We start from the raw sequence: 12,615 nt of genomic DNA on the forward strand, positions 1-12,615 counted from the left end.
CGTGTATCTATACATATTATGCACTTAACAACCGCTAAGAGACACTCCAATTTTGTTATATGTATAGTAAACTTACTATGCTCATTGATTATTAACAGTAAGACTAAAAACGACTTAGTAGGTATATAGTAAAATGTCAGAGTTGATGTTGATGATCAGAGTTTGGCGTCGAAATTCGAGCACCATATACCACTAGCAATAACATAAGTAAAAACGAATTAAAAAAGATGATGGATGGATTGTGTGAAAGACGATATGGTTAGAAAGAATGTTATTTCTGATAGAAAAGTATGGAAGGAGAAGACATGCTGCGCCGGCCCCAAATAAAATTGGGAAAAGGGCAGGAGGATGATGAACCAAAAAACATGATGCGTCTTTTTATGATATTCACATCCCAATTAAGTACGCTATCCCATACTGTCAATATTTATTTCTAATAATATGATCTTTGCACAAACGTGATAAATTGTAATCTTATATGACCTAATATATCGTCAATTTGGCACGTCGATTCACATGCATTTGCTTTCTCGGATTGAACTGACGCGAGAATCTATAGCGACGATTAGCGGTTTTATTAAATTTGCTGATGCTACATCTAAGTTGTGTCGTACTATACTTTTATATTTACGCTACTTCTTAGTAGGACCTATTTGGGTAGGTACCTGAGCGACTACTCATCAGATACTTTACGGCCAAACAACCATAGTATCAGACGTTTCAGAATCCCAATAATCTGTTATGTTAAGTACACAGTCTATTCACGAAATATTCCAAATATTTTTTCAATTATGTTTCAAATAAATATTCCTTCACAACACCTTATAGCATCACAATAAATTATTATCATTTATTTTTATTTAGGTTTGTATTTATTGAGTATAGTATCCGAGATGGCCCATTGGTTAGAAAGCGTGCATCTTAAGCGACGATTTCGGGCTCAAACCCAGGCAAGCACCACTGAATATTTATATGCTTAATTTGTTTTTATAATTCATCTCGCGCTGGGCGGTGAAGGAAAACATCATGAGAAAACCTGCATGTGTCTAATTTTGTAGAATTTCTGCTACATGTATTGAACCAACCCGCATTGGAACGGCGTGGTGAAATTTGTTCCAAAAACCTCATCAAAGAAAAGGAGGCCTTAGCCCAGCAGTGGGAAATTTACAGGCTGTTGTAAATTTATTTATTGATTCATTAAATCGATTTATATAGTGTCTTAATTTTAGTGTTTACGGCGCTAGCTCTGTGTGCGTTTGCGAATGTCCGCGCCGCTACACACACCGTTTACAGTGCAGCCGCACTAACCGTAATTGTGGACGATGACTCTAATGGCGAAATCAGACTAATTGCTGTTAAAAGTAAGTAAATAAAGATAATATATTTGAAGCCAGAACACTTAGTAATATACGAATCATCATTATTTTATTAAAATAGCTTCAAACACGCTCTAGGTATAACTCTAGAAATGATTTGGAGCTTATTCCACCACAATGCTGTATCAGAAAAATGATAATGATCATTGCATCCACTTCTCCAACCTAAATTAAAAATAAAAACAATTATATCGCGTAAAATTCATTGGAACAGTTTGTTATTCTTTACCCCTCTAATATTTATTTTAGAGCATATTATTTTACATTGCCATACTAATTAATAGACCCCACAATAATTTTATAAACGTACTAAACATTGATACATAAACAGATGGTGTCCAAAAAGTCCTGTCCACCTCGATGGGACGACGAAACGAAACTCGTCGTGCTCTCGTTGCTTCTCAATTTGAGATCACCTTCTCGAATAATATCACCCTCTCAATCACCAACGAAAAAGTCAGCACTCCCAATGAGGGTGTAGTCTTAACAGTAACCTGGCAGGCGCCGACTTCAACACGGCTAGCGGACTGCATCGAATTGGGTAAATAAACGTGTCCTTGATATGATCTTAATATGCTATAATATCGCAACAAATAGTCCATACGTATTTTGTATTTCCTCAGAGCCATAATACTACCTCTTCTCAACTACCTTTATATGAAGTACAAGTTAATTCAAAATAGATCCTTAAAGTTTCTAGTCCCAAAATACTTTAAGTGTGCGTCCTGAGTAACAGTGCTTTTATTTGCCAGCATAATGCTAATCTGTGAGCATATTTGCTCACAGTCCAGTTTTAGTCACAGGTTCAAACATTTCAAGTATTTGTAGTAGATGCTACGTACGCGACGATATTGCCCTTTTTTAAGGACGCTAAAATAATGTTACCGATAATTTTATTTCTTCAGTTTCGTATTTTACATCTCGCTTGTGGTTTAGGTTCAAGTAACTGGTATGGAGGGCCACAGCAGAAGCAACAATACTGGCCGATCGAGAAGCTCAAGTTACAAGAATACTCCTACGTCACCAAAGAAGCTGATAACTGTGGTATAGCGGAACCCTACTGGCTAAGCTCAGAAGGATTATTCTATTTCTTTGATAAAAAGGTTCCGCTATTCGTCGACCAAAACAACGCAGTTCAAAATGGAACGTGTTTCATTGCTCAAGTCAAACCACCATACTCATCTAAAAGAACACAAAACTATTTAATTTACACCATAGGGATATTCGAAAACGCTCGACAGGCCCATGAATATGCAGTTTATAAAATATTGAAAAAGCCGAGTGGATATCCTAACGAGAGAATGGTTACTTATCCGATCTGGTCTACATGGGCTCGTTATAAGCGAGATATCAACCATGATGTCGTTCTCCAGTTCGCTGATGAGATTGTTGGACGTGGTTTCCCAAACTGTCAGTTAGAAATCGACGATCTTTGGGAAATATGCTACGGTTCATTAACTATCGATGTTAACAGATTCCCTAACATGACGGAAACGGTAAACAGTTTGAAATCCAAAGGATTTGGGGTAACAGTTTGGGCTCATCCATTTATGAATAAGGGTTGCGAGCCTTGGTACACCGATGCGAAAAATTTGGGGTAAGACTTTCGTTTAACAAAACAAATTACTTTAAGCAACTATGAAAAATATTTCAATCGCTTCAAAAAATAACTTTAACACGTTTATATAGCCTATGCATTTATTTAAAAAATAGTAAGGGCAAACTTTTGCTTAGAATAATTAACTACAAATATTTGTTAACTATAAATATTTGCTATTTTTGTCTTTTGACTTTAGTTTGTTTTAATGTCAATAAAATATATTTGAATGTTAACAAACTATTAAAAATGATATTCCACTGACGCAGTTACTTGGTGTCGTCTGAAGATAACTCGGTGGAGACGAGCTGGTGGAATGATAACGGTACCACGGCCGCGTACATCGACTTCACAAAACCGACTGCACGCGAATGGTACGTTAGCAGATTGGTTCAGCTACAAAAGCAACATGGAATCGACAGTTACAAGTTCGACGGTGGAGAAACCAGTTGGTCGCCTGGGGTATATTCATTTCTAATAATTATTAAAACCTCTGCTTTTTCTGTAACCAAAAAATTAACCATTTCAAATACTTTTATGTGAGTCTCGTATCGGTACTCGTACGAGGTGGACGTTTATTGTTTTGAATGCATTCTTTCTTGTTTACAAGTCATTAGTTAATTACTGTGAAACCCGTTCGGCGTGCGGGCCGACCGGTGCCGCTTATCTATCGAACAGATAACTATTGAATGATTGTATTTGTATTAATTCTGCGTATTTTTTAATTTATTATTATACATGGATGAAAATGATGCTTCGATTGATGAGAACAATGTGAATAATGAGTTGAGGACTCCAAGTCCAACTATCTATTTAAGTGAGATGTTACGGAAAGAAAGAAAAGAGAATTGTGAGAAAGAGACAGAATATATACCCATGGAAGATGATGCAGAACAGTGGTCAGCGCGAGTTAATAAAAGAGAAAGAGATGATAAAGACGAAGACGAAGGTTGGCAGACAGTTATGAAAGAAAAAAAAATTAAAACTCAAGACACAGACATGGAAATGTACATTTCATGTAAAGAAAAGTTTCCCAAACAATTTGCCCTTGCAAAATTATTAAAGGAGTTGAAAATTACTGATATAACTAAAATAAAATACTTAAGCCCCTACAAAATTAGAGTTGAATTTGATAATGTGCACTGTATGAATAGAATGATGACTTGTGAAGATTTGTTAAATAAAGGGTGGAAATTTCAAAAAGCATTTCAAGTCAATTTTACATATGGTACAATCAAGGACGTGGATCTCGATTTAACGGAAGAAGAAATTAAAATGCGCATTAAATGTGATAGTCGTGCTGAATTAAGTTCAGTGAGTAGATTGAAACGACGCGATGTGGATGGTAGCTGGATTGACTCCGAGAGAGTTCGTCTCTGTTTTAAGGGTTCGTATTTGCCTACTCATGTCTTCGTGGACAGTCTCCGCATTAATGTTGACTCTTACACATTCCCTGTGTCTCAGTGCTCCAAGTGCTGGAAATTAGGACATACACTATCTAGATGCCCATCAAATAAGATTATTTGCCCTAAATGTGGTAGTAATCATGCAAATTGCGAGACAAAGACGTTTGTTTGTGTTAATTGTCAAGGTCCACACATGGCACTCAATAAAGGATGCCCTGTTTTTTTGAATGAAAAAAAGATTCGCGAGATCATGTCTCAATTTAATTGTACATACAGGAAAGCTCGTACAATGTTACCAGAGTCTCCGACCCCAAAATTTAACATCCAAACTGTGAATACTAACGTTGATCAAACACACATTCATACAAATCGCACATATGCAAATGTTGTTTCACATGTGTTTCCTACTCATGTGGATTCAGAAGAGGAATCTTCGGCACAAGTTTCAAGTGAACAGACTAAAATGCCAAGAATAAAACGTAAATCCGAAAATGTACCTAGAAAACATAAAGCGCCTAAAACCGAAACTACAAACCTATCTACAAGCCATAACCAGTCTGATTCTAAAATTGAATCTGAAGAATTACATCATACAAATCTCGATAAACCATTAGATAGAGATATCAATTTCTCAGAACTATTAAGTAGACTAAAAGAAATTTTATTTCTTAAAAGCGGATCTTTTCAACAAAAAGTAAAGAAATCAATTAAGTGTTGTGTTGAGTGGTTGATTTTAATTGTAGTTGAAAATATTTCTGATTGGCCTATCCTAAAGTTAATTTTAGATTATTTAAACACATAAATTCACAAAACTAAACATAATTCAGTGGAACGCACAAAGTCTTAGACCTAAATTGACAAGTTTTGAAAATTTACTGTGGCAGGAAAAAATCCATATTGCTGCCGTATGTGAGACTTGGTTAGAGCCAAATGGTTACTTAAATATCAAAAATTACAGTATACACCGATGCGATCGTGCTGACTCGTATGGAGGGATAGCCATAATTGTACATAAATCCATCAAATCTCAGGTATGCAAAGTACGTATAACTAATTCATTAATCCAGATCATCCATGTTAGGCTTTTGAATTGCGGAGACTTTGATAATGTAATTTCTGTTTATTGCCCATCTTCTGCCCGAACCAGCACTCATGATTGGGACGCCATTTTCTCGATAGCTAATTCTAAAACAATTATAATTGGAGACTTTAATGGGCATCACACTAACTGGTCACAAAAAATTGACCAAAGAGGCCTTCAAATATTCGATGCGCTTTCGGATAACCAGCTTGTGACCTTAAATGACCGCACACCAACTAGGGTAAAATTAGTTAACGGTACTCTTCAAGAGTACTCCCCTGATATATCTTTGGTTACCTCTGATATTGCCCTAAAATTTACTTATACAGTTCTCAATGAAACTTTGGGCAGTGACCACAGGGTCATTAAAATATCAACCAATGTCAGTAATTCATATCCATGGATATATAAAAGAAATTTTAAATTAGCGGATTGGAATTTATACACGCAAATACTTGAAGACTTATTTAATAATTTTTCTTGGTTTAATGATCCCCAAAAAGACTACGACTCCTTCGTAGATTATATAAATATAGCTGCAGAAATATCTATTCCTCTAATAAGATTTAACGAAAGCCCTACTACGAACTTCACCCCCAAGCCGTACTGGAATCAGCATTTGTCTAAAGCAGTGTCTGAGAGACGTTTGGCTTTGTCACAACTCCGTCGTAATCCAATCCCACGTAATTTGGATATATTGAAGGATAAAATTCACTCTGCACAAAACCTGATGCGTAACTCTCAAAGTAAATCTTTTCAAAATTTTTGTTCGTCTGTACATCACAAAACTACATCAACAGAGTTATGGCTTAAAATGAAGTGGATAAAGGGCTATAAAACTCCTAAACAACAAATTAATGGAAATCTAGTAAACAAACTTTTGCGTAGCTTAACTCCCGATTATGTCTCCCCTATGTGCCCTGTGTTACGTTCTCATAATAATAGATTAGGTTCCAAAATTTGTATAACTGAGCTAGAAAGCTGTATTCCATCTAAAAATACAGCACCTGGTGATGATGGAATTACATACCTAATGATAAAACACCTTCCAAAAAATAGTAAACATGTATTGACAACACTCTACAATTTATTTTATGAGAAAGGCTTTCTCCCTTGCCAATGGAAAAATATTATCGTTGTCCCTATTTCGAAAGCAGGTAGAGATTCAGAATCTATTTCGTCACTACGCCCAATTGCTTTAATGTCTTGCTTATGTAAAATTTTCCATAGTATTCTTAATAAGCGATTGGAATGGTTCTGCGAAAAGAATAATATTTTTTCGATAAATACTACAGGATTTAGAAAATCATATCAGTGTGCGGATAATCTTTCTTACTTCATAACTAAAACTTCAGCTGGATTTTCGGAAAATAAACCAACTATAGCGTGTTTTGTTGACATCCATAACGCATACAATAATGTCAATATATCTTCACTCATTTCGATTCTGGATAGTTTGGGGGTAGGATCAAAATTTTGCAGTTATCTGTGGAATTTTTTAAACCATAGAATTCTTAAAATTCTTAATAACGGAAACACTATGGCAAGAAGTACCAGCCTAGGATTGGCTCAAGGAGATCCATTAGCGCCCTTATTGTTTAATATCGCGACCCATAAAATCTGCAAACGTACCAGCCCAGTTTCTATATTGCAATATGCGGACGATTTTCTTTTATTTACTTCATGTGATGATTTGACAGAAAGCTCTGAGAAACTGCAGTCGTCATTGCACACGATGGCTGTCCACTTATTAGATATAGGGCTAGAGATTTCGTCTACTAAAACTAAAGTTTGCATATTCAAAAGGGGGCATAAAAAATATACAGTGAAAATATTATTGAATGACAAAATAATTGAAGAGGTTAACGCTTTTAAGTATTTAGGAGTGTGGCTTGACAATTCATTGAGATGGTCAAAACATATTAATTACTTAAGAGGCAAAATTTTGAATTTATTAAATATTATTAAAATTCTAAGAGGACCGGGCTGGGGTATACATCCTATTCATTTAAGGCGGTTGTATTTTGGGTTGATTCGGAGCAGAATAGATTATGCCAGTTTCTTATATGATAATAGTTGTAACACAAATTTGAAAAAAATCGATGCGTTACAGAATCAAAGTCTCAGATTTATTGGTGGCTTTGTTAAAACTACACCGATCTATATTATGGAAAATGAGCTTTGCGTACCACCTTTGTCGATCAGAGGGTATTATTTGGGAGTTAAATTTTGGTTAAAATGTAAATCTATGGCTAACAATGAAATTATCAAGTTGTTAAATATATTCCAAAATATGTGTACTAATTCTTATTGGCGAAATAAAAAACTGCCATTGCTCATTAAGATTCACAATGATTATAATGCTCTCAAAATTCACCAAAGTAATAAACTAGATATGTTTAGTCTAGACACGTGGGTTAGCAGTGTGGATTTATCCTCTCACATTAAATGTTCTTTAGCATCAATTGACAAAAGTAAAAGTAAATATAGTAATGCAGCTTTAAAACTATTATCGGAACGGGAAATTTCAGAAATATATTCATCATTTTATAAAGTGTTTACAGATGGCTCAAAAGATAGCTCTGATGTTGGTGTTGCTTTTTATGACCCTCAAACTAATACTAATTGTCAACTTAGAGTAGATTCTAAGATATCTGTGATGCGTGCAGAGTTATTAGGAATTTTGGAGGCTTTATCATATATCAGTACAATAGATTGTGATAAATTTGTAATTTTTTCCGATTCTAAAAGTGCTCTCCAACATGTGGCTCGGTCTACCTCGACCTTTCGAGGAGCTCCGATAGCCTATGCAATTTTAAAATCTATTCTAAGTTTCTCTCGTCAAAATAAAAAAGTGATGTTGCAGTGGATTCCTGCTCATATTGGTCTAGAGGATAATGAAAAAGTAGATTTTTTAGCAAAAAATGCAGCACGAAATGGTGTTTACTACCAATGCGTACCATATTATACGGAATTATTATATCTAGCCAAAGAAAAATATTACAAATTTTGGAGAGAATATTTTGATGAGCGATCGCTGACTAAAGGGATCTGGTACAGAACTATGCAACCCGGACTACGGAAAAGTCTTTGGTTTGATGGAGCCAATATGAGCAGGTCTTCAATTGTCACAGCTCTTCGACTTCGTTCCGGCCACATTCCATTAAATAACTTTGGTTTTCTTATGGGTAAAACACCTTCACCTAACTGTAGTGTATGTAACAGCATAGAAGACACGTACCACGTAATAATGGAGTGTGCTCGGAATGACACTGATAGAATTTCTTTTTTACGTTTAATCAATTATTGCGGGGAGGTGGGGGCATGTAATAGTGTCCTCGCTGACCCTACATCAGAACCAGCGCAAGTTTTGTACAAATTAGTGGATGGTGTTTTTAAGAATCGATGTAATTAATCAATTTGTTAAGTTTAATGATTTGTAAGCACTATGAGGGTGGCATTTTCTTATAGAAAAAACCCTCTTTAAAATAAATGAAAAAAAAAAAAAAAAAAAAATACTTTTATGTACTCGAGTTTTTAGATGATTTTTAGAGTTTTTAGATCCTTACCTTCTTTGTGTTTTATCATTGATCTCGTGCTCGACGGTGAAGGAAAACATCGTGAGGAAACCTGCATGTGTCAAATTTCATAGAAATAATGCCACGTGTGTCTTCCACCAACCCGCATTGGACCAGCGTGGTAAAATATTTTCCAAATGTTCTCCTCAAAGGGAGAGGAGGCCTTGGCCCAGCTGTGTAAAATTTACAGACTGTTGCCTCCTTTAACGTTCACAGGTCATATAATTACAGGACCAATCGGAAGCTAAATATTAAATTGTGGCGAATACGTAACTGTGAATAAAACTACTTAAATCTTACAGGTTTAAAATTAGAGCATCTTTATAATTGCTTTTGTGCTTCGTGCTGAAAGATAACATCGCGAGGATACGTATATGAACAAAATATTAAGTCAAATTAATTCATTTTTCTTTCTTCGTAATAATATATATTTTTTATTATTATAGGTTCCGGTTCTTCGAGGATATATCGATTTACAACCAGAAACTATAACCGCTGATTATGTTAGGGCTGTCGCTTCATTTGGAAATTTAGTTGAAGTGAGATCAGGATATGGGTAAATATATAATCATACTGTTACTACTTCATTTTAACGCTTGTTTCCGCCGCTGTTTAGCCTTCATCTTAGGGGTGGTCAGGTTAGGTATTACGAAAAATAAGAAAAATACATTTATTGTATTAAACTATGTTTTCTTTTTTATTTCATTCCATATTTTTAACGTTTTATTTTGCAATAACCATAATTTGCATCTGCCAGTGCCCATCTGCTTAAGTGAACAACATTTTTTAGAACGCAAGACCTTCCAATCTTCGTGCGCATGATCGATAAGGATTCGTTCTGGACGTTTGATAACGGACTGCCGACTCTCATCACGACCTTGCTTCAAATGAACATGAACGGGTACACCCTCGTCTTACCGGATATGATAGGCGGTAACGGATATTCTGGTGCGCCATCTCGCGAGCTATTCATCAGGTGGTTACAGGCTAACACCTTCATGCCGAGCATGCAGTTCTCGTACGTGCCTTGGGACTACGATGACGAAGTAAGATTGCTCGTCTTATTAATATTTAGTAGTAATATTTTAGTAGATAGTCAAGTTGAAGCTCCTAAAGCTTCAATTAGACTTTTTAAAAATTTGTTAAAATTTATTTAAAAATTAAATTGAATTTAAAGAGAAATTAAAACTTAATGAGTCGAAATGGCCCAGTGGTTACACGTGCATTTTAACCGATGATTGCGGGTTCAAACCCAGGCAAGAACCGCTGTTTCATGTGCTTAATTTGTCTTTATAATTCATCTTGTGCTCAGCGGTGAAGGAAAACATCGTGAGGAAACCTGCATGTGACAAATTTCATAGAAATTCTGCCACATGTGTATTCCACCAACCCATTGGAACAGCGTGGTGGAATATGTTCCAAACCTTCTCCTCAAAGGGAGAGAAGGCCTTTAGCCCAGCAGTGGGAATTTACAGGCTGTTGTTGTAAAACTTAATTATAAAATAAATACATGTGACAAAATTGGATGCCAATCATGTAATGATATGTTACGCTTAAAACTATACAATGTAAAATTTAAGGAATCAGCAAGTTACTGGTACCTCACGGAAGGTTTGGTTACCAGAGATTCCTTAGTCGGCAGAAACGGTGTACTGCGCAACATAACTAGGTAGACGAACAAGCACCATACACACTAACCAAAGGATTTAGTTTTAAAGCGGCACGTCCCATGTTCTTGTAATTACCATTTCTCTCCAGTATTTTCGATTCAAATCGTAAATTACTTATCATTAGATTGAGCCAATGTAACTTCAGGCACAAGAAATTTCATATGGTAAATGTCACAGTGGTAATATAAGGAATGATTAATATTTCTTACAGTACTAATGTTTTAGGGTTAGTTATGTCCACTTACCATAAACTGGCCCATTTGCCAGTCCACCAAACAAATGCTCATTTAGCTCTCTGTATCACAAAATTGTTTTTTGAAATATTGTGATATTCCTAAATCATTCATTAAAAGAATTTTATTAATTATTCAGATGAATACTCAGTTTTACTCGAAGAAACCTGCATGTGTCTAATTTTATAGTAATTTTGCCGCATGTTATTCCACCAACTCGCATTGGAACAGTGTGGTGGAATATGTTCCAAATTTTCTCCTCACAAGGGAGAGGAGGCCTTAACCCAGATATTTCCTTATACGTTATAAAATTATATTTGATTACAAGACCATTGCGATAAGCAAGAAGTTTGTCGACCTCCACGCACAATACGCCCCCGAGATCATAAAGGCGTTGCAGCGCGCGGTGAGCGACGGCGCGCCCGTCAACGCGCCCTTGTGGTGGGTCGCGCCCGACGACGCCACCGCGCTCGCCGTCTGGGACGGTAAGCCTCTCAGCTACGACTGACGCAAACTAACTTTTAAGTTATACTTTGTTAGCCGATATGGCCAAGTGGTTAGGTCACGTACATCTTAACTTAACCGATGATTGCGGGTTCAAACCTAGGCAAGCACCACTGAATATGCTGAATTTGTCTTTATAATTCATCTCGTTCTCAAAAGTGAAGGAAAATATCGCGAGGAAACCTGCATTTTGTCCAATTTAATAGAAATTCTGCCACATGTGTATTCCACCAACCCGCATATGTTCCAAACCTTCTTCTCGAAAGGGAGAAGCCCTTAAGCCTTAAACCAATGGGAAATTTACAGGTGGTTGTTGTTTTTTTTCGTTGTTATGACAATGAATTTGACCGATTTCTAGTTATAGCCAATCAAATGGAAAATGAACGAATATGTATTTTCGCATGGAAGTTTGTATACCTTTTGCGTTTTTGTCATTTGCCACTGGTTACCGTTCAACTTCTATTTAAACGTTTGCTGACAATGCCATTCTAATCTCGAGTAATTCGCAAGAAAAGAAGTTTGGTCTTGGAGTATATTCACGAGTTGCTCCAGAGTTAAGGCACACAAGTGGCAGATTTTTAACCAACAACATGTTCCCTCACATCGATTAAGCGCGATTTAACACCCCTTAACTAAACAATCATCCTATTCTTCAGAATATCTCCTGGGTGAAAACATTCTAGTTGCGCCTGTAATCGTAGAGGGTGCAACTTCGAGAGACATCTACCTCCCAGCGGGCAAGTGGCTCGACCAAGGAAATCCTAAAAATATAGTCCAGGGCCCGACGTGGCTCCGGGGCTACAGCGCCGGCTTGGACGTGCTGCCCTATTTCGTGCGCAGCGACACCAGCGCCGCCCCGCGCGCACGGGGCCACCGAAAGGGCCCGCTAGTACTCGCCGGCTTCCTATCAATATTATTCATGTTCCAATACGATACATTATGAGTGAACTGATCACACATGTTTATATTTGTAATTGAATGTAGATAATAACCATAAACGAATGATTCATACTAGTATTACAGTTGTAATGTGTGAATACCATACATACCACGTCACAGCACTGCTGTAAAATCGTAGTTTTATTTCTGGAACCATTACCTTTTTAAATTTACTCTTCCCGGTAGAAGATATGTGCGCTTGTGTTAAGGAATATCTGTATTTATGTATAT

General features: G+C 36.4%; 1 protein-coding gene across 1 annotated transcript; it reads left to right on the plus strand.

Moving 5' to 3' along the window:
- Window positions 1–365: 365 nt before the first annotated feature.
- Window positions 366–12,513, plus strand: LOC124534921 (myogenesis-regulating glycosidase-like). Its single transcript, XM_047110965.1, has 9 exons — window positions 366–402; window positions 1,230–1,361; window positions 1,708–1,917; window positions 2,313–2,973; window positions 3,243–3,435; window positions 9,485–9,594; window positions 9,829–10,084; window positions 11,270–11,426; window positions 12,102–12,513. Exons 1-9 carry the CDS (start codon window positions 366–368, stop codon window positions 12,386–12,388), a joined length of 2,043 nt encoding a protein of 680 aa, XP_046966921.1. The 3' UTR covers window positions 12,389–12,513.
- The last annotated feature ends 102 nt before the right edge of the window (window positions 12,514–12,615 follow it).

The sequence above is a fragment of the Vanessa cardui genome, chromosome 13 (genome assembly GCF_905220365.1).
Source record: "Vanessa cardui chromosome 13, ilVanCard2.1, whole genome shotgun sequence".
NCBI lineage: Eukaryota > Metazoa > Arthropoda > Insecta > Lepidoptera > Nymphalidae > Vanessa > Vanessa cardui.

What these genes read in the sequence shown, in the direction of transcription:
- LOC124534921 (XM_047110965.1), top strand. Translation starts at nt 366, where the DNA reads ATGATGCGTCTTTTTATGATATTCACATCCCAATTAA. An exon ending in ACCGATGCGAAAAATTTGGG is followed by an intron (nt 2,974 to 3,242) that starts GTAAGACTTTCG and finishes CCACTGACGCAG; the next exon opens with TTACTTGGTGTCGTCTGAAG. An exon ending in CGCGCTCGCCGTCTGGGACG is followed by an intron (nt 11,427 to 12,101) that starts GTAAGCCTCTCA and finishes CCTATTCTTCAG; the next exon opens with AATATCTCCTGGGTGAAAAC.